The sequence below is a fragment of the Vidua chalybeata genome, chromosome Z (assembly GCF_026979565.1).
Source record: "Vidua chalybeata isolate OUT-0048 chromosome Z, bVidCha1 merged haplotype, whole genome shotgun sequence".
Lineage (NCBI taxonomy): Eukaryota > Metazoa > Chordata > Aves > Passeriformes > Viduidae > Vidua > Vidua chalybeata.
Genome location: NC_071570.1, coordinates 31,871,146 through 31,898,297, shown reverse-complemented (window position 1 = coordinate 31,898,297; position 27,152 = coordinate 31,871,146). Strand labels below are relative to the sequence as shown.

General features: G+C 35.3%; 1 protein-coding gene across 5 annotated transcripts in view; it reads right to left on the bottom strand.

Annotated features, from left to right (window-relative positions):
* The window catches only part of PDE4D (phosphodiesterase 4D), a 358,961-nt gene that overhangs the window by 181,739 nt on the left and 150,070 nt on the right, over positions 1-27,152 (bottom strand). Inside the window, exon 3 of one of the 5 annotated variants that reach the window (XM_053969115.1) lies at positions 6,331-6,342. The exons of 3 other annotated variants lie outside the window; for them this stretch is intronic. In XM_053969115.1, coding sequence (XP_053825090.1) covers positions 6,331-6,342 — 12 coding nt within the window. Of the gene's footprint in view, positions 1-893; positions 1,019-6,330; positions 6,343-27,152 lie in introns of those variants that run through there. One more of the 5 variants, XM_053969114.1, reaches the window with a different exon arrangement.

Sequence of the window (27,152 nt, the reverse complement as noted above, 5' to 3'; positions counted from 1 at the left end):
ATAACCTGGTAATTTCAAGAAAAAGTACCATGAAATATATAAATACATGAAAGATTTTGGACTATAAATATTGATTTCACCTGAAATTACTTGGGGTAAGGCAGCTAGTATAAAAGTTCTTTTTTTTTCTTAAGGCAGCTTTTTTCATTAGAATCTCTTTCTTTTCTCTTTTTCTTTTTTTTTTTTTTATTTTTTTAATTTCAAAAATACTGTGCTAAAACACTAATCAGATATCACCATTTCTCTGATTTTACATGGAACTTTGCATCCTTTTTTTTTTATGGTGGGACAAAATCAAGGGAGAGCAATTTTTTCACACAAGATGTTTCAGTACCTCTTTTAATTCCATCAATAAAGAAAATTTCTCTTCATGTCACAGTTTGATAAAATTGGATGGAAATTCTGTCCCAATGAACAATATGCAAAAAAGGTGTATAAACTACTTTGCTAAAATATGTAACAAATATATTCCAGAGAAAAAGATAGAAGGTATCTAATGTCATACATAATGCACATAATATCTGACAAATTGGATTAAGAAATAATTTGTCAGTAGTCAAATTCCTAGTATGTTTTTTATCTGAAATTTAAAGATAATACCTTTAGTTTCACCTTTTATCCCTGAAAAACTTTTGAATTATTGGTAACTGCACACACATACAGCACAAATATAATTTTCTGCTGCTATAATTTTTTCTGTTACCTGGTATTGTACCTTTTTCTTTTTTTATTACACTTCTCTTCCATGATTCAATACTGAGCACACAAACAGCAAAATGTTTTTTATAGCACACCCCTTCTCCCCCTCTCTCTACACAAAAGCACAGAAGTTTTAAAGGCAGCAAGCTGTAGACAATGCAAACACTTTGCTGAAGAATAATAAAGTCTCATACCGTCTCCTTTGCTGTTTAATATCAATTGGCTTGTTAATAGCATAAGATGATCCATGAGTGCAAGCATTCTGGAATCTAGCCACTTTCCCCAGAGCCAGGTGGTCACAGCTGGGTGGTAAAGTCATTTTATCCCAACAGAAGCAGCACAAGACTAACAGCCCAAAGGATGCATTCCTGGGAAAACTGGAAACAAAATGTTACGTAATCAACATCATTGAAGTATGCTGCTCCAAAGGAGCTGAGCAGTCCTGTGCAAATGATCCTCATCTCAGCTGCATCAGTCACCATCATGGATGCAGGAAGTTAGCTGTTTATTTCCACCCAGTCATATTCCAACCAATTACTGATTAATCAGATAAAGTAGAAAGTCACTCAGGAACAGATTCCCTCACCTGTGGACACTAACCCTAATAATTTTTATTTTCTATTTTTTTTTCCCCTCTATTTTTTTTTTGGGGGGGGGGGAGTGGGGGAGACTGACCATAAGCATAGTTTAATCAGTTAAGACTAATATCTGAAAAAGCCACAGACTGAATTCACTTTGAAGAAGCAGGTGGCCCTGAAGAGATGTTTTTGCATATATCAAAAGGAAGAAGCAGGATCTACCCAGTAATAGACTTGAAATGGTCAAATAATATTTAAGATTCATGATATGAACTCAGACTGATTAGATTTGCTCCACAAATTATTTCCAAATTTTATCTCTATGAAGACTAAATGAAGAACATGTAATTTATTATATATTTTATGAAGTTTCATATTCTGAGGTATGTTTCTTATTGAATAACAAAGCATTTTCCACTAATACAAAGTAATAAAATGTGAATAACCCTTCGAAGAATCTACTCTGTCTCTGAAAAACAGCAATATATAAAGTTGTTTTCTCATATCTATAAGACATTTTATACAATTCAACAACTCAAAATTATCCATGGAATTGCCTTTATTTATGAGACTACATCTACTTGGCCTCCACTACCTCAGTCTCTGTGCAATGTTCTTAGAGGTACCAACTACAAAAAAAATCCAGGAAAGTATTATGACAGTGCTACTTTCACACACAATAAAATTATGAAGTACATTTTACACTGTAGCATGAAAATTGGAAGGATAGAAAGATATTTATGTCCAGCACAGAAAAAAAACTATCATGGAGAAGTGGAAAACTTCATGGAAAACTATCATGGAGAAGTGGAAAACTATCATGGAGAAGTGGAAAACTATTTTGTGTGTATCATGTGTAAGTATTATAAGAACCTCAATCTATATATCTAGTATTAATCCCCTTAAATTCCCAGCATTAAATCAAAGGAGGTTGCAAAGCTGGAAACCTAACAGGAAGCAAAAGAAAAGAAAAGAAAGAACGATATGGCACCTTGTGAGAACAATGGGCACAGGACACTTACCAAAAGGGCAATACCCTATGCCTTGCTCCAGAGGTTGTGACATTTACTTTTCCCAGGCTGCAGTTCACTAGAGAAGGAAAAAGAAGTGAATGACGAGAATGTGCCCAATATACCTCAGAGGTAGCAGAGGTGTCCTACAAATGGGAAGCAGGATGCCTTGCCTTGGAACTGCTAAAATGAAGTGCAATCAGGAATTCAAAAGTTCAGATGCATCAGAGGGGTGCTCTGGCCTGCAATCACAATGCACCTGGTCCATGTGCTGACACCCTCAGTGCCTTGCTGGAAACAGAAGCAATTTGTCATGGACCCTTGGCAGGAGTCAAAGTGTTCAAAGGATGATGATGAAAAAAACAGGCAAAAGGTGGACAGTCATCCATACTGTGTGTTTTCCTTGCATCTAATACAAATTATAAATGTAATGCATAAGACTTTTTATAGGTTGTTCTTAATTCTATTTGTGTCCTGAAACTGTTTTGTCTGTATAACTTTGCACAGCTATTACAAGACTGAATTCAATCCAGGCAAACTTTCTATTGCATTAACACCCACTCTAAGTAAAGAGGAATCCATTCTCTTGGAAAGATGAAAATGTGACTGATGTGAGCTGAAAATCTGCACTAGTCTTTTAACTGTGACATTAGTATAAGGCTACATCTGATTCTACTTGGGTCATAAAATACCAGCAGTTAAAAAATCTTTCAGAAACTACTTCAGCTTTGTACAACAGAAAGTTAAAATAAATAAATATATCTAACCTAAGCCTCAAGTAGCCATTATCCAACTTGCAAATACAATTACTATGAAGAAAAAAAACCCCAAGCTAAAAAACAAGCATTATTATTATTATTATGCCTATTATCTCTGTAGTTAAGAAAGAAAAAGAAAGGAGAAAAAGGCAGGGAAAGCAGGCTTAACTAAAAATAATCTAAGAAAAATCAGATCAGAGGAAAATCAGAGGGTTTTTCCTCAGTTGTGGCTTGTTTATTGGGTTCTTGTTTTGTTGTGGTTTTTTTCTTTTTTGTTTATATTTGGGGTTTATTTAAGTGAAACTAAAGTTGATTTTAAGCCAGTATTTTTATATATGGAACAGTTTCTTCCTTGTGAATGAAATGGAATAGTTTATTTTCATTTCATAATGGGTACATACGCACAACTGGAAATATTTTTCCAGATACAAAATTGATTTAATTTATGCATTGAAGATTCTTCACCAAAGAAGGAATTAAAATATGTACAACAGCACTTCAGAAGCCATGCTGTGTCAGTAAATGCTCCATTGCAGTGCTGATGCCTGCACCCCAGCCACCAGGTTGCCCTCAGCAGCACTAGACTGGAAGAACTGGGAGGCTCCAAACTTCCTCCCAGTAATGTGTTTTTGAAGGCCATGAAAATTTACTGGGAAATTTACAGCAAATAATATTTTCCCATCTCATGGCCTGGGGTCACATGTGGGATGGAATATTATATCCACTGTAAAGCACTTTCTTCAAATCTGAACAGCCTATTGGACATGACAATTTTTATCTTATTTGGGTAGATTCAAAGTATGGAGCTATTATAATTTTGAAGTCTCATGGATACCAGACATGCTCCATGGAACTTGTCTGTGAGCTCTTTTGTTCCTCCATGAAGGATGAATTTTTGAAAACAACACATTATACACATCTTCAGATTTAACACCTTTGTACAGTATGCAGCCAGAAAAAGTGAACTCTGACATAATGTTTCCAAAATAATGAATCTGCAGGTAATTAGACCATATTTAAAATAGTCTCAAGGGAAATTTCAGTGGAAAAGTTAGCATTAGGATATATCAAGGCATTTTGAGATTGGATTGACTTTTGTGGAATTTTGGCAGAAAAATTAAAACCACTTAATCTTGATATCTTAAGAGCAATCTAAATTTTTCCATGAAGATGTGGTCTTCAAAAATTCTCTAAAATCAACATTTATGTGAAATAAATATCTTCAATTTTTGAATCTGATATATTTAAATTGATGTAAAACTAATCCATCTAAGATTTTACTGTGTGGATGGATATCGATATTTTGGATTGCCACACACCTTAATTTAAATATCTCAAAATACTTGACAAAAATGAAATGAAATTTAATCATAGTTTTTTCACATAATATCATTGAAGATTCAAGTATTAATCAAACATCTTCCTATTTACTTGCCTTATGAAAAGCTTTTCAACATTTTTTTAAATTTTAACTTAAAAAGTTACATTTTTTATTACCCTTTATTCCTATACCAAAGTCTCAGTAAAATACTAACCTTGTGTCTTTTAAGGAATTACATTTATTTTGGCATATGGTATATTTGTCTTACTATTTTTATGTATCAAATTTTAACAATATTTGCAAAACTTTGCAAAAGTTTGACATTGGGAAATAATTAGATATTAAAGAATAATTAGAAAATCATCTCTTGCTGTATGAGAGAAAATCACATAAGATTTTGACCCCTATTACTCCTATTACTACTGTTAGATTGCAGAGTTTTGACTAGATGGTCTCAGCCAATGCCATGGGCTTCACTAGACTAGCAAACATTTTAAGGAAAGGTCAGGTGTTCCTCACATTCACAGCCCAAATATATAGAAAGATTTTTCTTCATCTGTATAGTGTCAGTTTCTATCTATTGACTAGACTTTTTCCTTGTGGCAAGAATTTTTTTCCCAGAAATATGACTGAAAAAGAATCAACAGATAACATGAAAATGGTTTGGCAACATGTGACAAACTTTTCTGATGAAGTTATGGTCTCTCCAGAATACAATTATAATTAAGGACCTTCATTTATAGATTAATAGACTAGACAAAGCTCCTCTTCCCATGATTGCTTTGAAGATTTTCCCTCCATATGTATGTGTTTATTTGTCTAAATAACTAGTTAAAATATTGCTGTTGAACATTTCCTGACTGCTGAATAAACTCTAAATGGAAAGGCAAAAGAAATGCGAGAATACAAGTGTTATTTCAACACATATCTTCTTGATTGATGAATATTTGATTGTCTCTCCCACTTTTTAGAGAATGAATTTCCTAAAAAATGTAGTGCTAATTTACTTAAAAAGAAGACTATTGCTTGAATTGTCCAAAACTATTTGCATGGATTTTTAATTAAGTGTTAATTGGTGGTAATCTGAGATAGTATGCCATAGATTTATGGCACACTACATAGTGCTAGCCAAAGCAAACACACAAACAAAAATTCGTAACATATGGATCATATAATAAAGTTGTGAATAAGAAACAGCTCTTGCTTATACCACTGCACAGATTGCATAGACATATTGTGAGTCTTTCTATTACATATGGGGACAATGAAAATGCTTTTATATAGTCTACGTCAAATACATACTGGAAAAGACTCCCCAGTTCAAAGGAGTTAGACAAATATTCAGTAACAGCATATACTTGGCTTCAGTTTTTAATGTTTGGATTTGTCTTATAAAGATGGATCAGGTTTTAACATATGTTCTTTTAACTCTGCCAATACACTTTTGCTATTGAAATGTAGAGCTACCTGCTGCTTGAAGACCCGTTTTTCTCAATTGACTCCTACACACTTTTGCTTCCTTTTATCTCATTAAATAACTCAGGGAATCATTAATGAAGACCTTCTATTCTCTACTGCACACATCATTAAGCCTTTAGAATAGTTGCAGTGGGTCCATTCAGCTCAGCACCCCATGCAACACTAGCCCAGAAGCCTGACCTTTATTTGGCATGCATCTTACCAATAAAACCAAAAAGGTTTGAAAGATTGAATTTCAGCTATCTCATTGCAAGGAAATCACATTCTTCTGACAGAAAAATTATATAAGGGCATAAAATAGCTGATGAATAGAAGCAATTAAAAATCAGGAGTTCTTATTAAATTCAATCTGCAAGCATAGATAGTGTCACTGTATATAATATTACTCATTACAAGACATATAATATTACTCATTACAACACAGTAATACTGCAGTAATTACACAGCAGAAAAATTCTGTTTATTCATCTCACCAAATGAACAACTTCCTTGAACTGCTACTACTATATTTAGAATATCAAGTTAGCATTGCCAATGTTGTTTACTGAGTAGGCAAACGAAGATATAATAGAAATGTTAGTTGCTGGTAATATGCATTACTTCTATGGCATACTAAGTACAAATTTGTCTATTTAGGATTAAATTTTATATTTTGTATAGATTAATAATCAAGTATTTTCTTAGTCCAATTTTTTAGGTACCATTTAATATGTGAGATGTGTTGACATGTCACAACTGTTATCACCTCTGTTATTTTTATTTATTCTATTTATTTATTCTATTTTATTTATAATGTCTTGGTTTCAGCGGGAGTAGATTACTTTCTTCTCAGTAGCTGTTACAGTGCTGTGTTTAGGATTCAGGTGAAAATAGTGTTGCTAACACACTGATGTTTTGTTTTTGCCAAGTTGTGCTTGTCCTAAGTCAAAGACTTTTATTTTTCCCTTGTCTCATGCTCTACCAGTGAGGACATACGCAAAAAAAACCACCAAAAAACCCTAACAAAACTGGGATGGAGCACAGCCAGGACAGGTGATCCAAACTGACTAAAGAGGTATTCCACACCACAGAAGTCATGCCTAGGATGTAAACTGGAGTGAATTACCTGGAAGCGTGGCTGATCTAGGTTCAGAAACATGGATCTGACTTCAGTCAGCAGGTCATGAAAAATTGTACTGTGCATCACTTAGTTTTTTTTTCTTTTTATTTTCATACTTATTATTTAAAATTATTATATTATTTTATTTTCAATTATTAAACTGTTCTTATCTCAATATACAAGTTTTACTTCCATTCTCCTCCCCATTCCATTGCAGGGGGCAGCAAGGAGAAGAGAAAAGGGGTTGAGCAAATGGCAGCATGATGTTATCTGTAGCTGGGTTGAAAACCATGGCAAATGTACAGGTTTTATATCAGGCTATGTAGTTCACTACAGGTTTCCACAGATAATTAATTTTCAAGAAAGATATTTTCCATCAGAAACTGTCAATTTGTAAAGGTTATGACTTCTGGTTAGTTTTCAACTTTTTTTTTTTTTTTAAGTGACAACTCCATGAAGAAAGTGAAGAACTGTGCTGTCCTCTTTAACACTGACATTACAAAGGCCTTTTGATTCCCATAGATAAACTCTAAGGAATAGATATCCCTACTTGGCATAAATTCATCCCAACATTCCATGACATTTTAAAATTTATAGTATAGATCTAATAGTATTCTTCATCTCTTCTCAGAATGATATAACCAGGCTGTCTTAAAACCATCCTATAGAACAAAACAACATAAAACAAAACTCACAGTGATATTGTCCATATGGCTGTCACACCCCACACAAATCACACATGAGAGAAAGAGCAGAAGGATGTGCCTTTAACTTAACCTAACTGTTGGGAAAAATCCTTTCCTGAAGGCAAAAGGAGTCTTAATTCTACATTGCCAAGGAAAAAGGAGGAACTCTTGCACTAAAAACAGAGTGATCTAGCATAATTACAGGATATATCTTGATATATGTTGTAACAAGCTGAGTTCTTCTTACTCTGAGAAATTTTCACAGTACCTTGTTTACAGCACTGTTTAACATGATCTATCACTCTAAAGAGTTAAGGATTTGTCGAGGAATCAATATTTAAATATTTTTTCTTATATTTAAAAATAAAATAACTCGAGATCCTGAGTGTCTTACAACAGTTTTGACTGCCACAACCTGTCAGAGCTGAGCCTGGATAAAGGTACATGTGTGTACATACACATAACTGAGCTGCTTCCAGCTTCCCTCCTGCTCTTGTGTGGATTAGGGTGCTCATTTGAGCCCCTGGTGAACTGATTCCAGTTACTAATTGAAAGAGCAAAGAAAGCTGTCATGTTTTGCTAAGATGAGTATTCAAAGTTCTAGAATGAAAGAAATTATTCCCGAAGAGTATTGATATAGTTTCCATTAAAAGTGCCTAATGCAACATCCACAAATGTAATGTCTAGGATAGTGATTGTTGCATCCTGGGATTGGGTTTTAGGGGTTCTTATTTGTGTTAGCTAGCTGAGTCCTGGGTACTCCCGCGCTTCCCCCGTGTCGTTCCCCTCCTCGCGGTTTCTGGCCCCATGCTGCCTGCTGTTGGGCTTTCCCCTCTGCCGCTCCTGTAACCACTCCTCCATCCGGCCCCGGGAAACCCCATGCCTGCCACCCCATCCCCACGATCCCACTCAGCACGAGGCTCGGTGTCCGCCCCTGCGATTCCCTGATTGGTTGCTGCCCTACATCATCACTGGGGGGCAGTGTCTGCCCTCCCTATCACATCCCCTATATCATCCCGCTTCCTCCCGGGTCCCGCCGCCATTTCCCCCACGTGGAGTGGGAAGTGCGGATTGCTAGCCCCCCACCACAGCTCTAAGTGACAATAAAGCCTTCCTGCCTTCCTCGTGGGTGATCTGGACATTCCTTCACTCTTTACCTCGGATCCTGTAGCACGGGCAAGAGAACCCGGCAGACCCCAACCCACGTGCCGGTGCCAGCGGCACGTGGGAGACAAATGGCGAACCCAGAAGTCCGGGGGGAGGCGGCACCAGAGGGTGTCGGAGCTGCCCCGGACCGGGGAGAAAGAGAAAACGCCGCAAGTGATGTCTACCTTTAACCAGGGTATCATGGGATCCTTTGTACCTCTTCTGTGGAACTGCTGAACATTAATTTGTCTTTCTGATGAGTGATATGACCAAAAAGATGCCATAAAAAAACCCCACAAAATAAAACAATTAGATCATTAGTTTGCAAATTAAATACCAGAAATACATAGCATATATTTTTGGCATTGATCTTTCTGTGTCTGACAATAGAAGAGTTGCCATAATTTTAGATGTTCAGGTTACTGTAAAGATAAGTGTAGACCCAGATATTATACTGTTGAACACTTCAGAAAAATGAACAAAGGAATTAATTTTTTTTACCAGTCAGGACTCACAATGTTCTATAGCCAGTGGGACAGAGTTACTTTTTAAAAGGGTAAAAAAAAGGGAAGGGGATTCTCCACAAAAACCAGTGAAGATAAAATAAGAAACTGTCCTGTCAGCCTCAATGAATATATAAGGTTAAAGTCCTTTGTAAAAGCTCACAATTAAACATCTGAAGACTATCAGTTCATGTATGCACAGTCAAAATTAACTTTATTAAATAAGGATAATTTAATTCTTTATAAATCTAGAATGTCAAAATTTGCAACACATGTTTCTTAATGCTTTTCTTTTGGTATGGAATTTTAAGTATGTTGTAGCAGATGAAGCAAATTGAAAATACGAGAATATTCCCAGTTATGAAAATACTGCATAAATCAAAGTCTGTATAGAAAAAAACAAATCCCCTTTTTTCCACAGAGATCTTTTAAGTTCTGCACTTTAGCTATTCACTATGATAGCTGTAACACTTTGTGCTGCACCAACCATATTGACTATTGAACTCTTTTCCTTGATACCATCATCCCAAATTTTAATCTCTGCTACAAATAAACTTCATGCACTGCAGAGAAAATTACATGCTGATTTGCAACTGAAATGAACAGAGAATCTGCTTCCACATACAGGGACACAGTTTCTGTGTTGCTGCATGTAGGGTGACAGGTATGCTATTATGATTTGCTTTTTATAATAAAAGAGCAGTTTTATTTCTCATGCAGGAAGTGGTGAAAAAAGTTTCATTTCCCCTTTTCAAAGTGCTTAAATAATTAGTATTTAGTCATCCTCTCTTCCACTATAATGGATGCACCTGTTTGTAATCTATGTCTATCATGGAGAAGTTCTGATTTCTATCATGACAAAATGCAAGCCACCATCACTTCCTAGAAAATATTTCTTTTTAAAATGGCTTCGTTGTATGAAATAAGTCATACTGCTTCATGGGCTGAGCTGCAGAGCAAGAGTTAAGGAGAACAATAGGGTCACTAAGTATTTGCAAATATTACTTCACACTCCTTCCAAAATTCATGAGCATATATTGAAGACCAATATAAAAGTGAGGAGAAACATTAAAATTGAGCTATTATCTCATTTTTGTATTGTAAATAATTGTTAATGCATAATAATTTAAGTAAAGTAAATAACATTCATCACAAAGCTCTTGAAGCTTTGTACTAAAAGGCTGGTTTTCCTTTCATGACCATAAATTTGAAGTCCATTTAAATTTCTCATTTGAACTGCTAAAGACTACCAGTTAAAGGCTACTTACTTCTGTGTTATCAGAGACTTAAACTAGTGGAGAAAATGAAATAAATCTGCTCTGTAATGTTGACATTAATTAGAACGTTATAAATACAAATGCTAAGGTGACCTTTGTCAACACTTTCATGTTTTCTATGGCTTGAAGTTAAACCTAAGAACAGCACCAGATGACACATGATGTCATCTTAAGTATAATTACAGCAGGTAAAATGCCTGGGAAAAATTTCAGGAAATTGCCTAGCAAGCCCTGAGAGAAAAGGAGGCAAGTTATTTTCAGGGCAGGAGTTGGGCAAGTTATAAAGATCACAGTCCCTTTTGTTTTATGTAAGTGTCAGTGTAGATTCAATTGTGGAAAACTGATAGATTTTACCCTCTCAGGATGGTGGAAATGAGGGGTGCCAGCATAATCAGTCCGACTGTAATCCAGTCTTAAATTTGTCACATGATCCCACTAACTTTATATTAGCTGTTTGATGCAGCTGAACATCATGTTGCTTGTTAGAGCATTTTGAGAACTGCTCTGTCTCCAAGATAGACTCTGAGAGTTTTACTTGAATGTGGATATGTGGATAGAACAAGCCTTCATTTTGATGAAAGAGATACTCACAGATACACTCTGTGATCATAGCAGGACAGAATTCTCTGTGTGAACTTAGTCTTGTAATCTATTCTGACAAATTTGGTCACCTTTTTTCCCTACCCAGAAATCACAGAGAAGACTCTCTCTACTGTTGTTCTTTTGATACAATAAAGCATGGATGAAATTAAAATTTTGCAGATGTTACCAATTAATTATTACCTTGATTTCAGTGGAGTTTTGTTACTTTAGTAACTGATTTCAGTTGGTGTGGCTGTGAAAAGTCATTTCGGGAGGTTTAGCCATTATTGTGGTCGAAGCCTTTGTGCACTTCCAGTTAAGGAAGTAGCCATTTGGAAAAGAATACTGCATAAAGAAGTGATATAAGCAGAGCAGTTTGAAAAAGGCCTAAATGAAACTGCTCATGAATGACATGGAGTTGAATTTAAGTCTAAGGAAGTAACACAGTGCAAAGAGAAACCTTCTTTGGAATAAAGCATATAACAGAGTCAGTTGTAGTGGAGGCTTTTGGATGTCAAAATAATGTGAAATCAGACCTCAGAACTGCATGAACACAGAATGAATTTGTACTCAGGATGTACTCACTGTACATCATAGTTCCGTTTCAGAACAAGACATGGTCTTATCCAAATACAGTTTCAGAATATGGTGGAATTTTCTGTTGAGAACCCCAGCAACTCAAAACCACAAGAGTGAAAATGGTTTATGTCTGACAAGTAATTTCCATGCCAAACTCTTGAAGCAAAAAAGGTTAAGATGTAAGAAGAAAGAATAAAATTTTGCAGGATAACATCATGATATAGTGGAGTGGTATACAATTTATGTGTACAACATATAAATATGATCTCAAAATACGGTTTTTCACTTTTTAGAAGACTAAAGTATTTGTAAAAACAGGACAATTTTTTGTTTTGTTTTCTGGAAGCTGCCAGTGAACAACAAGGTTGGGAATAACAAACAGAGCACGTGCCCAAAGGATATCTGGAACAGGGGAGAAGATGGGGAATAGAGTCATGCTGATAAAACAAGGCAGGTTGTGCTGAGTTGAAAGGGTAGAGAGTAAGACAATAAAGCCCATTTCCACTCAACAATGCTGAAAGTTTCCTGTGCATCTCTGATGACAGGGTGCAGACTAGCATACTGGACTGTGTTTGCTTCTTCCGGGTCCAAAATGAAAGAAAGTATAAGCACACAACTTGTAGAAGAGTCGGGAAACAGGCTACTCTTCTGGTCTAAAAAAGGTGAGTGATTCAGAAAAATTTACCAAAGCATTACTATCCTCACATTGGTCACAAACCCAAAACTAAATGGAAAAACACAGGATCTGTAATTTCCCTCTAGATACCTTGCAAGTTCTATATGCAAGAAGGTTACTGTACCAAAGTCATCTAGCTCTATAGTGTAAAGTTATTTGTATTAGGATTATGTAGGAGACTGAGCAAACTATATTATGTTAGTTATTTTACATGCATTCCAAATATGGAAAGTATGCAACAACCTTAAAGTTATCTGATGTCATCCTAAACATGTGAGAGTACTTACCTCAAAATGAGATATGAACAAAGATTTTGAGCTTATCTTAGCTGCAACAACACAAACCAGGTACATTTCCATTTCTGCTGTCACCATCTGTAGCACACACTACCCATGATTGCTCCTCTTTTATTAGCCCATTTGCTCCAAAACAATTTGCTACTCCTGTCCTTATGACTTCACAGCCTTAATTCCTGTAACAGCCTGTTAGAAGATACATTATTTGGTCTTTTGAAGAACACATTCTCAGTGCTTAATTCTGTTTCTATACTATAATAAAACAAGTTTTGGAATGACAAAGAAAATGCATTTAAAACCCAGTAAAAGCCCATGGTATGCTGGGCAACAAAGGTTTCATAAAAAAAAAAAAAAAACACCTCAAGCTTTTAAGTCAATAAGATTCTGCTACTAAATACATGATTTGCATACATTTTTCCTCTAGCAGAAAGAGCAGCTGCATATTAAATTGGTTTGACAAAGCATTTTAGGAAAATATCAGCAGAAATTGCTAGAATTTAAAATGCCAATATTTAAACCCAAAAAAGATTGGGTTAAAAAAAATTAAAACTAGAAACAACTCTAAAGCAAGGCTGCATTCTATTTCAGTTTGATCTGTGTTTATGAGAATGCAATTGTGTTTGCACCATTTGTCAACATTGTCACTTGTGCATGCATGAACTACTGTAAGACATTATGTGTATACACAAAATATTACCTAAATAGTACAATTGGCACAGTTGAATGGTCCCTGCAGAAATAAATAAAAGATCTCACTTGAAATAAGTCTGTTTCTTTATTTTGCTTGGTACAAAAGAAACTCATTCTACCTTTCAAGCCCCAATTCCTTCCCTCTTAAGGCACCCTTTCTGAATGGTTCTATTATTTGTGCCTTGAGGATGGCAATACAGAGATCACAGCAGGCAGTTCTCAACAGGCTCCTAGTCAAAAAACTCACAAAAGTCAGATTCAACCTAATTTTCTATCAGAAAGCATACAGATCCATGCAATCTGCTAGCACTAGAAAATAAGATGCTGCCAGGCCCATGTGTCATGGCTGATTTTTACTATACCACAGAACTCCCTTCTCTCCCTCAAAGGGTATTTTACAAGAATTTTAAAGTCATGTGGAATGGACATATTCAAACACAGGTGTGTTTTATACATATTTATCTATATACAAAAATACATGTTTAACCTCTCTCCTTTACATATGATATATTAGTCTGAAGTAAAATATTGTGGAACATGGTGTTGAAAGCTTTACAGGATTTTACTGGTTATTTAAATGGTTTTGCTTTTTTATTTTAACCAGAACTGCGGAGCAAACTTTTTCCAAAGGAAAAAAAAAATCAATTTGAAAGATAGTTTCTATTCCACAACAGCTCAGAGCAAGACGTACTATTTTAGTATCTTGAGCAGCAAAATGTAGAAACAACTTGCATGAATTTTTAAACTCCTTATAATGAAACCTTAGTGAATTTTCTAATTTCCCTATTCAGCTAATCACTTGCTATACTAAAATCCTTGTATTGCAGTCTACAGGTTGATTTGGTAACATACTCCTTATCAAAACATTTTTTGCCTGAAGAATGTTATCTCATATACATCTGAAAAATAACATCTATTATGAAAATATGTTATATGTATATAAAATACTTAAAAATTATATGTATATAAAATATGTCTTTATCATAATGTTAGCCATTATTTTTCTCCCTGATATTCTTGAAACAAGTACTGAAGCCTTAAAAATCTCAGTACAGAGTCACTATGTAGACTCACTAAGAAGTCATTAATTGAACACTTAAAATGTGGAAAAACCCAGCATGTGTGCTTCTGATTTGTTGTTCTTGTTGCTTCTCTAAACTTATTTTATTGTCTTTTAATTAGAGGAATATCTGAGTTTTTCAGTTAGGTTAAATAATTTAGTTATGTACAATACAGAGAAATTTCAATTAACAATAAACATTATAATCTCCTATTTTTAGAGATTATAACTTATAACTGTAACTTTTGAAGGTAATCTGAAGTTGTTTAGGTATTAAAAAGCTAAATTAGACATTTTTTAAAATGAGGGAAATACTAAAATATTGCTTCTATTCTTTTTACTTTTAATCAAGATGGTCTTCACCCATCATTGCAAAATTTGCAGTTAGTACTGTTTAGTCTTGTCCTCGTTAGCCTTTGAATCTTTCTTAAAGTAATTTTTTTTGAGCTGTTTTAGTTTTCATTTTCCAAACTATCTAGCTCAAAAATAATTTAACTTTTTAATCCATGGTTTCAGATATATGTGCACTTGTATATATGTATGTGTGTCAACACAAATATAGTGAAATTTAATGTAGGCAGTGTATAATTAGGCAAACTAAATTCATACAAGATTAAAATTTATAATTATTTTTCAGATGTGTCAGAAAAGCTTTAGTGTCTAGCAAGCACAAGAACTTGAGTTTTGGAGTGGAACATGTAGAGATTCCTAGGCCAGTATGAGTCCTGGAGCATTTACCAGTGTGACACCAGTACTACAAAGGTCAGGTAGATAGATGAAATTCATCTCTGCTAGCATGTCAGCCTTCCATGGTCATGTCCAGGACCCCTGGAATCCCCTTAGCACCGTTAAACTTTCAAAAACTCAGTTTTGGAGAATGATTACAGAGGACATCACCACTTCAAATATCTTTGGTTAGGCCCTGAAGAGCACTGGCGTGTGAGATTCATATTTCTGCTGTAAAAACATTCATTTGTACCATTTTCCTTGTAATTATCCTCAGTCTCCTCCTCTGTTGTTTCTCTTTTTCCTGTCCTTGGCCTTCTAACTAAAAGTTGCCAGTCCTAGCCTGGCTAAGGCTGCTTCCTGCATTCTTGTAACTGTAGCTACAATGGAAGCTATCAGTAATAGCTTCATAAATAGCTTCAATTGAGCACAGACAATGTATTTTGGAGAAGTTCAGAAGGCCATCTGTTCTACTGCTTCATCAAATGGTTGTGAGACAAACTAAAAAGAACCACGGTTAAAGGCATTTTCCCCTGTTTTTTGTTGCAGTGTGCAGCTACGCAAACGGAGCAAAAAGGCTTTGTGAATTTGAGATGGGAGTTTCTGTTTCCTAAACCTAAAGCTGGAGTTTCTATTCTGTATTTTTACGTGTATTCATCCTTTCCCCTGGAGTTATTCCCATTGGATTTTACCTATAATGTATTCATACTGGGCATTGTTCTATTGGTTTCACCTTATCTCTTATTTTCCCCTATTTAACCTGTAACTCAACCCCTGACCATTGTCACTTGTACGTGCGGCGATCGAGCAAATACAACCTACTTTGGACTGCACACAAGTGTCCAATCTCTTGAGTCTCTTTATCCCGGTCATGATCGTGCTCTCTAAATAGCTCTGTCTGTATCAAACAAACCACAAAGGTGTTTGTTGCTTCTCTCCGGCTACTCCCGGAAGCACCTGGCCAGCACCCCGGAAAAGAGTAGCCGGGCGAAAACAAGGAAGTTGGAGAGAGAAAAGAACAAAGCAACAGCTTTTCACTTTTTACTATTGCCTTGTAATTGCCTTGTTTCCCTTCAAGGAAGCAAGATCAGATTGTACTATAGTAATTGTACTTCACTGCTTCAGGTACCTTGTGTCACACCTTTTCCAAAAGGGCAGTTTCCTCCAGCTTTGATATGAGCCAAATAACTTTCAAACATAGAGATTTCTGCCACGAAAACTCTCTGGGTATGTATTTCAGCCTTATAGCAAATAGAAGATCCTTTACCATAATAGTGTGTCCCTAGACCTTGGAGAGGAGGCAGCACTGCCTGCAGTTCACCTGGGCAGTCTGGCAGTGCCATCAGCATTCATACATCATGTACTGTTCTTCTAAATGGGTTCTCTCACCAATTTTACACAAACTAATCCTCTGTAATGGGTGCATTGCTTCAATTAAAGAAAGAAACGTAGATAAGCATGTAAACCAAAGCAAATTCTTACCAAATAGACCTTCATTTTTGTTGTCTTGATTTTTACCTCTTTCATTGAACTTCAAGAAGGCAGAGAGGAATGTTAGGAAGAAAAGGACAGAATACTTACCTAGAAAATAGAACATTAAGAAAGAAATCATTAGAACACAGAAGCTTACAATTTTTACTTATATCAGTAGCATATAAAAATACTTACAGAGGCCCTAGAAAAAATTATTGTTTCTCCTAAGGCATTTTAATTATGAATTAATGTGAAGTTAGCACATACATACAGGACACTATGTTTCTTTGGATATTCAAAAATATTTCTGAATTTTGTTAAGAATTTTGTTTCTTAGAATATTTAAAATTTAATACAGCATTTATTTTTGACACCTTCTGTACAAAATATTTATATCTTTCTGTGGACAACATAATAAAAATTTTTATTTCAATTATTATTTATTTCAATTTTTATTACAATTACTACAGTCACTACAGTCATTAGCTTCTAGTATATATTTTTGTGCAGTTGAATCTAAAATCAGTTTTACTTTATTATTGTTGAATATAACTATATTTACTTATATCAAAACATGCAAGTAAACAAACTTTGAGTTCTCATATCTTCATAGAAAATGTAGGTTTTCAGTAATTGTGCATACAGATAGATTAAATTTAGATAGATTAAAAGTGAAATATTGAAGGTATTTTAAAATCACTAAAGTTTCTTTGCTATTTAATTCCATCAAAAATATTCACAAAACAAACTGGAAAAAGAAAAGGATTATAAAATTACTTGCGTTTTAGAAAGAACTATGTAAGAGGATATAAAAATGCTCTGCATTTCAAATATGACTAGACAACCAGGATTTTTACCAGTGCTCAGTAAAGAATTAGTGTTTTAAAAAATATCTTCAGTAGTCTGAAAACATGTGTGCTGTCATCTCAGTTACATATGCACAAAAACTCCTGGCCAAATAAAGCTCTCCACAAGTAAAAAACAGAAAACCAAAGAAAAGTAATCCCTATTAATCAGTATTGCTGAATTTACAACCTATTATACTTTCAGCAGAAATACGGTGAAAATATCATTAACGAATGCCTGAAAGCTCAGTCCAGAAGTGACGCTGAAGAGTCTCATGAGGAATACAAGGTTATATAAAAGTGAATTTGACACATATTAGAAGCCATTGCTGTTAAACACTTCCCTCTATGCTTTCCTGTTCATCATTTTCCAGCCCTGCTTTGATTCTCTTTCTCTCCGCAAATACCACACTCCCTGCTGGTGTTGTAGACAAGCTTAACACCTGGACACTCTAGACTTCATATCTACCTCCTCTTGGTATTGCCAACACCAAAAGACTCATGAGACTCCAAGCACAATGCAATCCAGATGTCAATCAGTGACTGGGGCAAAATGGTGACAACAGCAGAGGAAAGAAGTTATTTGTTAGAGGTCCTATAAATTCTCATGATAGCAATTGTGTGTGTATGATACATTGCTACAAAAGCTGATATTATATTTTATTAAGAACACTGTTTTTTTCTCTATTTAATAGTTTTGCTTAATGATTTAGAAATGGAAATTAGTAACAAAATTCTAGAAGAAAAGTGTGGCAAAAAGCCTTTTATTAGACTTAAATTAGAGCTCTTACAAAACTGAAGTTTATATCGGACATAACTCTTAGGGGGAAAAAAACCCAGGAATAGAAATTTTTTCTGGAATACGTACAGCATTCAGTAGAAAAAGGCTGAAAGGACCGTAAGTGGCTGAAGGAATGAATATTATTAACTAAATTTCTCAGTACATGAAGGCTAAAAGTATTTATAATCAGGACAACCTGACAACTGACACTTCCATATTTGACAGGTTGACTTACATTTTGTAGGTTGACTTACATTTTCACTGTTTGTCAAAACAGGTTTTTAAGACATCTCTTTTGCTCTCATTACATCTATTCTTTTGCCCTTAGGGGATAGTAGAAATAAGATTATAAGAAAATACCTGTGACAAATGCCACAAGGAATATTTTCATATTAAGGCCAAAAGAAAGATCAGCAGCAGTAAAAAATCCTCATTTTAAAGTGTGGGTTTTTTTCTGTTTTAACACATTAAGGCAGTATGCTTTACTGGTGTAGAGTACAGCTAACTTTGCCAAGCAGTGCAAATAGATTTAGATATTTCTTCAGATCCAGAGGATCAAAATATGATGCACATCCCTGTATATTCACAATAGCACAATCTATCTCCCTCTTTCCTCATGTTTGCTTCAGTAATAAAAGAGCTTCAAAGCAGTTCTTAGAAAGAGACAAAGATTTTTTTATGTCATACAACCAGCAAAGGGGTAAGGGTAACTGCTTTAGCTTTAATTTACTTAAGGAGGCTATAAATGTATAAAGCTAGAACATTTATGATTTCAAATAGCCAGACCTTCAAAAGATACCAGCTTCTGACAAAGAGTTGTAGGTTTACTTGTTGAACTACAGCAGCAACAATTCATACCCTGCTGGGTTCTGGGAAGTGTCAAAGCTTCTGCTAGCAGACCTAGGCGCAGGAAAAACTGGGAAGTTGTGCTGTGTAATTGTATTGGACAGAGTCAAGCCCAAGTGAATGTGTTCCCTTTCTCAGTGCGACTTATTAGCCCAGGTTAATGTGTTAACTTCCTCAGTGGACTTATTAGATTGTCTGCTAGACTGGCTTTTATCTCAGGCACTTCAGACTGTTAATGGAGCCATCACAGAACTTTTCCCTTGACAGTAGGAAACTGGTGAGAGTTGAATAGAGGAATGTCTTGCTGAGACACGTAGTGAGGAATGGTGAGTGAACAGGGCCTGGATAGCAGGGATAAGGGGAGAGAGACATAATTACTGTACTCAACTACCTATGGAAAGGATATAGGGAGGTAAAGTTGAACTCTTCCCAGCCATTCATGGATATAATATTTGTCTACCATTATTTATTTTGCCAGTCAGACATGCCCCCTGACATGTCCATGAGAAGGACACATCCAGGAAGCACTTGGCAGTCAGTATTTCTATGTTGATATTTGTATATATCTGCAGATGGAGGATTGAAAGGATGAGCTTCTGTTATCATTTAGATGAAATTTTCTCATAGTTTAAATATTACAGCCGAAATCATCGTAAAGGTCAAAATTACATACAACTTCAGAAAGTTCCATCTTTGTAAACCTATTTTCTTTACATGCAAGAGAGAGCGTGCACATTTATAATGTTCAAATGTTGGCATTGAAGAATAGATTCTCAGTGGGTGCTGTTGCAGAACTAATTAAAGCCACAGCTGGAGGAAGAATTACAAAGACAAGAAGAAATCTGGAGCAATTAATTTCTCCCCACAAATATATTAAAATCCTCTCAGACTTTTCTGTAGAAACCAGATGAAAAAGTATAATTTGCTTCTCACTAGACTGCAGAATAAAAATGCTTGGATAATGAATATTTGAAAACTGACTGCTATATGGCACTGCCACAACACACTGAGCATTAGCTGTCCTTCTACTCTTTCATTTGTTTGTCTTAGTAAAGGAGATCAAAGATGTCCACTCTGAAAAGAATGGTTCTCAAATGCTGATGGCAGATATTAGGCAGAGAAAGTCATCTTTGCATGCTTCTGCTTTTAGGTTATGACAGCATAACTCTGACAGAAAGAGGAATTGACAACAGAAGAGGCATGTATGGGCTAATGTTGCATGAGTATTCATCATAAAAATAAAATGTTATTTGCTGTCTACAGCAGTATTTCTACCATCCAATACTGTTTTCTTTCCTCTTCCCAGACATATTCTGTCTTTTGTATACTTCTCTGTGCTTAGTTTTGTGTAAAGTCACTTCTTTCAGGTCCTACAGGGATACTGTGTGGCTGTGTGGAGTGACTGAGAGTTGCAGTTCTGGCTGCATCTGATAATCCTGCTCGCTGCAACAGCTCTGATGCAAGGGACATTAGGCCTTTTAGGAAAGCCTACCAGGTAGCCTACCATGCCTACCAGGTAAGATAAAGCAGTGATAAGGTCCACCTATGAATACAAAATTTACACTACTATTTATTTGAGCCTTAATTATGAGCATACCTTAATGTGCTCCCACTTGAGCATTATGTACGCTTCTAAATCACATAATTGAAAATCATGATGGCTAGAGAAGAAAATATGTTTCAAAAAGATTAATTAAAGGATCTTAGAGAAGTTGTAGTATTGAATTGCCTTCTATCTACTGCTGCTCTGCCTTCTTCACCACTGCAATTCCCCTCTTCACAACTTTCCCTATATTTAAAGAGTGGGTGTGGTAGCTGTAATTCCAAGTTTTCAAGCATTTCAGTGAAAAAACATACCTCTGGGAAATAAATACAAGTAATCTAATAAATACACGATAACCTAATCTCAGAGCTCTTTTTTTTTAAGACTATGTATTACTTTGTGCATAACTATATGACTATTCTAGCAGTAAGACGCTACCAATATGAAATTTCTGATATATTTTGCAGGACTTCATTCCAAAGAAAAGAACATGTAATGCACTATATTTTAAGGATTTCAAAAGTTGCTACGGCAATGAAAATCCTGTGTTATTCTCAGAAGTTAGGAAAAATGGCCAATATCACCGACATACAATCAAGATAAAAGAAACCATGTTATATTTGTTAAAGGGAAAGAACACAAAAAGGAGTATACTTCAGGAGGTATGGATAATAAGATTCTGCTAGTACCAGCCTCATCCACAGACACCATATTTACCAATCAGTAGTTATTTTGATGCATGTATCCTTTTCTCAGTAATATTTACAGAGGTAGGATAAGGAAGTCTTACATGAGAAACTGCTGTTGTATTGCCCATAACCAGTGACACAGCACTTCCCAGAAATATCTTAAGGGACAAGCAGGTGAATGCAATGCTGGAAACACTTAGGAAATAAAATACACTTACAGCACAACTGCTTCCCACAAGTCCTAGCTGAACCAACTAGGTTGGTGTGTCATTCATGCTATCCAGCACCAGATCAAATCTGAGAACTAGTAATCTAAAGTTGCCTTACAATATAGGGGAAACAGCTCTCTGTTTAGCAAAAGTTACCCAGGCAAATATTTCAAATGTTTAGGCCATAACACATGGCTAAAACACTAATTCTACAGTAAATATTCCTGTGTGGGGCTGGTTAACTCCTCCACTTCCTGGAGGAGTCTCACAAAAAGCAGGGATAGTCTATAGTCAGATAGTGACAAGGGATAATGGCTTAAAATTGCAAGGCATGTTTAGATTAGATGTTAGTAAGAAATTGTCTACTCAGAGCTTGCTGAAGCACTGAAGAATGCCATGCATTCCCTATCCCTGGAAGTGTTCAAGGTCAAGTTAGACGGGGTCCTGAATAACCTGATCTAGCAGGTGACGTCCGTACCCGTGACATAGAGTTTGGAACTAGATAACCTTTAAGGTCCCTTCCAGCACAAACCATTCTATGATTCTATGATGCTAATTCTCATTTATATGCACCCTGATTTCAAACTGTTAGAGACTCCAGAAACACTTGCACTTTGTAGGCACTGCATTATGAAGAGTCATTGATATAAAAACTGATGAGCATTCTTTAGGATAATTGTGAATATAAATGAAGCGCAATACATCTTATAATCTTTATAGCATCACTATAACTTTTTTCCTAGGCAACTATAAAAAAAAACATAAGGAGAAAAGTTCCTTAATTCCAGGGCTTAGCAAACCATCCAGGTTTTGTTTTCATTTGCTTTGAATTATTTAACATCTTAATTACAGATGCATAGAATACAAAATTCATATAGACTTACAAGTTGTTAAGTTACTCAGAGCAGCAGTCACCAATGTGACAATACTGATTGGCAAAAAAACCCCATTCACTGTTCTACCCGTGTCTAATTAATTCAAAGTGACATCCATCTCTGTCCTTTTGGATATCTCAGAATAGTGTTATTTACTAGCAAAATGCAGTTAATTTAACTTCTTATTACTAAGAGTATTAAATTTTTCTATAATAAATGTCTTTTAAACAAATTGCTTAGATACATAAAATAATAGTCATAGATATATAATTGCTTAGATACAATAATTGGCATAGATATATAATAGCCAATTTTGGATCTGTTGATTGAGATAATAATTGGTGAATGTTACAACTGTATACAACATACATTAAATATAAAGAGATGCAAATTTATATCTAGAAATACTGAATTCCACATGCATTGCTTGGCATCCACAAGCTGCTGAGTGCTGTAAAAAAATCTGTAAACTGGCTTCTGGGTACTAAAACATATCAAAATTACACTCCCTATAGATTATCTACACTAATTTTCACTATACTTTCTTCTTAGTTCATAGTTGCAATGTGCAAACACTTTAAGCTAATATGAAATACTAAGTGATTTTCTTAAAACGGGATAAAAATCAAAAAATATCCTGGGACAAAAAATAATGTCTGTTAGCATGGTTGGTGTAAAGTTTTCAATAATATTATTTACAGATGCCTCTTTACAGGTGTATTTAGATAGTTCTTCTTATGTCATGAAATCTTGTAATGTAATTACTGAAAGTAATAATGCATAATAATCTTGCCTGGTTGTAGCAGAGTATCTCTTTGTCTTATACCATCATGAGGGATAAAACTTACCCTAGGTCAGAATGGGGTGCTATAGTTTTAAAATAAAAATAAACAACATTTCTTCCCTCTTTCATTACATATATACATACATTTCACATTCATTACAGCATCCATGTAATTAAAGATTTCAAAACAGCACCCACATTGAGAGAGTGAACTGAAAAAACTACCTGTATGTTGACATTTTCTGGTTCCCCAATACTCACTTGAAATTTTTTTTTAAATAATTAGATACATATTTTCTCTTCTGAAATGTGAAGTCCATGACTGTAAGACAGGAAATCTGTTTGCTTATTGTTTGTATCCAGTAAGTTTGCATAATCTGGGGCAAATTGCTTCACTTTCTTGTCCTTTAATTTGTATGTTATGTTTCTAATAGCTGGCACTTTATTTTGTACAAATGGGAATTCTGGCCTTTAAAATAAAATACTTTACTGAAAGTTATACAGTGTTTTTGTCTGTAAGTGTCAATAATTAGGGCACCAAAACCAATCCATCTGTAGTGTCTCATGTCTCTTGATATTAAACCGCCCAGAAGAAAAATACATTTAGGATCTAAGAGCTGAAATAGCCTTCACTACATTTTGATAAATGTTTTAACCTTTCTGCAGATCTACCCTCAATACCCACATATGTTGATTCCAGTCTAAAATATGTGTTAAAAATGCAGCAGATAATACATTTTCTCCCTCTCAAATTTCTCAAGAAAAATTCAGGAGCTTGCAGTCACCTGCATTCAGTAGGTTTTATTTAATGCTTTATATACTGTGTTATTTTAGTACATGTACATAAAACTCAGAATAGTGGGATTTAAGAGAGCTCTGGAGATTCCTGCTAAAAGTAGGGCAAAACCCTGTGATGCTTTTAAGAAAGAAATGTGGCAAGTTGGTGGAAGGCAGTCAAATTTTTAGTATTTCTTCACTTTCATTGGAGTTCTCATAAAATTTCTATAGACTACTTGTCACAAATAGCAAATCAATCTATTTCTCCCTCAATGCTTAAAAAGATACTTCCAAACGTCCAATGAAACATGGAGCTGCTGTGCTCCTGCTGCTGCTTTCACCTTTTGTACACCTATAAATTCCATCTAGCTCTTGCCTGGATCCAGTAGAGCAAGTGGAAAGAAGCAAAATCCCAAGATGTTTAATCTTGAAAATTTCAGTATTTGTTGGGAAGAGCCATGATCCTGCAAGTGGACCTACATGTTTTGGCTGGATCACCTCTGTCTGGATATACACCTGTATCACAGAATCATAGAATAGTGAGTAGAATGGTTCTGGTTGGAAGGGGCCCTTAAAGGTCACCCAGTGCAACCCCCTTGGTCATGAGCAGGGACATCTTTCACTAGATCAGGTTACTCAGAGGCCCGTCCAGCTTTATCGTGCATGTTTCCAGGAAAAGGGCATCCACCATCTCTGTGGGCAACCTGTTACATTGTTTCACTAACCTTATCCCAAAAAAATTCTTTTTTATAGCTAGGCTGAATTGTACCTCTTTCAGTGCTGTCTTTTCTTTCCACGTTCTCACTAATAAATCAAATATGATTTGCTCTAGTTCTCTGCTTTTCTGAACACTTTGAAAAAAAATAGCGCTTTCAAACTGAAAAATCAAGCAGGTTGTCTTTGAAAATAATTGATAAGATAATACAGTTTTCTATTAAATGGAAATTAAAGTTATTTTCATTGGTGTTCACTATTTTTGCAATATGCACACACTACCTACATCTACCATATTTGCCATGTATTTTTCTGATATAACTGCTGCAATTCCAGATATAAATGAATATCCACATGAAAAATTCAAGTTTCATTTTAAAATGATTGTATTGAAACAACTAATTGAAGACAATTTTGTCAAAAAGTAAAGTTTCAGAGAAAAGGATGCTCAACTTAATTGGGAAGAAGTTGATGAACACAGATTTCATTCCTCTGAATTTATGACTAATGGAAGAGTAGCAAAGTCAGAACAGAGTCTTAGCAGACTTTTATGAATCAGTAATTGTAAAAATTCAGAACAGAATATAGATTCAAAATTACATGAGTATATTATACATTCTTCTTTGTACACTGACTCTCAGGTTACCTTTACGTTGCAGAAAATTAAAAGCATAATGTGCTCCTCACAGGAGGAACACCCACAGAAGATATCTTCCAAATTGCTTTCAGCATTCCCAGTGCCAGTAATGTCACGTTGCCTCAAAAGCTGTAATTTGCTTAGCTAACTTCTGACATCTATGAGGGTCCCATCCCCTCAAAATTTTATTATTTCCAATAATTATTTCCAATTAAAAGCTGACCATTATAAGTTTGCAATATCAGGACCATGATTACTAGAATTCACTCATTTCTAGGATATTTTTTATGACTTTTTTTTTTTTTTAGGTATAAAATAAATAATAAAATAAACGTTTATTTCCTATTAACTTTTATTCAAATTCACAACCAAATCAGCTGAGATTTTTTTTGGTAGGGTTTGGAGTTATTTGGGTCTGATTGAGAAAATCTTTCTCTTGCCACAGAAATTCTATGCTTTCTTTCATATTTTCCTGCATGCTTTGTTAAACAGCCTTTAAGACAGATGCCACCTGTGCCCTGAACAGCAGTGCCTGTTGCCAAGGAAACAATACCTTTCTCTCCCATTCTCTTCTCTTCTCTCCCCCTCTCCTTATTCACATGCCTCAGCATTAAGGACAAATAGAAAAAGACTTCCATGATTGCTAGCATATGAAAAAAATAGCACCTTCAAATACTTGCATAAAGTAGAATAGCATTCCAATAATACCAAAAATTTTGAAGTCCTGTTTGCAAAAATGCAAATTACACATCATGACTTTCCATTAAAATTCTATTTTGCCATCAATATATCTGATAGATATATCTATGGATGATAGGATATTTGTAAGTGTTATACTCTTACTACGAGCTGTAGAATGCAGAATGTTGATCCTGCTCAGCCATCCACACAGAAATAAAGATACTTTGAAGATGAGCTGAAGAGAATGCTCTGAAGAAAAAGTTCTTTACCATAACTACCTGTGGCCCAGTGGAAAAATTCACTTAGACTGCTTACAATGGGATGCAACCACAGGTAAAAATATTTTTCTTACCTGTACAGTCATTTATTTGCAATGATAACAAATTTAAACAGTAAAACTGGACCAAAGTAAACTTTGTATTCTTATCATGACGGGTTTCCTACAAGATTCTTGTTTCCCAATAGCTCACTCCTATTTCTCTGAGCACCTAAACAAGGGGTGAAGAAACCTGACTTGCAGATGTTTAACTGCATTTTCCTAGAGCCAAAGGAATACACCTGCACACTATTATCTCACTGCATGTTTTTTAGGAAACAAAACCAGTTTTTTGTTGTAAAAAAACAAAAACAGAAGATGAGGCCAAGTTCCATTTAGTCATTAACACAAAGCCACAGAGTAAAAAAACAAATGCAGAAAAAGACCCAGAAATGGATATCGTTACTCAGCTGCTAGAGAAATCATATTCCCACTGCAACAATAACTGCATCCATTTCTGGCTCCAGCAGACAGAGCAGGAATTACAACCAGACAGTAAATGTTGTTTTCAAACTTTTCAATGCCATTAGGAAATAGCAGACAGAGATGCTGCCAGGGCTGTGGGTGCACCAAGCAGTTATGCCTGTTCTTCCCAGGCTTGGGAACGGGGCTTCTCCCTCTCCAGGAACTGGGGCAGTCCTGTCTCTCACTGCTCTTCTAACATGTGAAACCTCACAACCAGTTTGCTTCAATGGCTGAATGTGCAACCCAGAACAGCATCCTGCTGCTCACCACTGCTGATCAGGGATATGGAAGAAAACGGTCTTTTACTATGAGGAAATCTTTCCTCAAATCTTTACTATGAGGAAATCTTTCC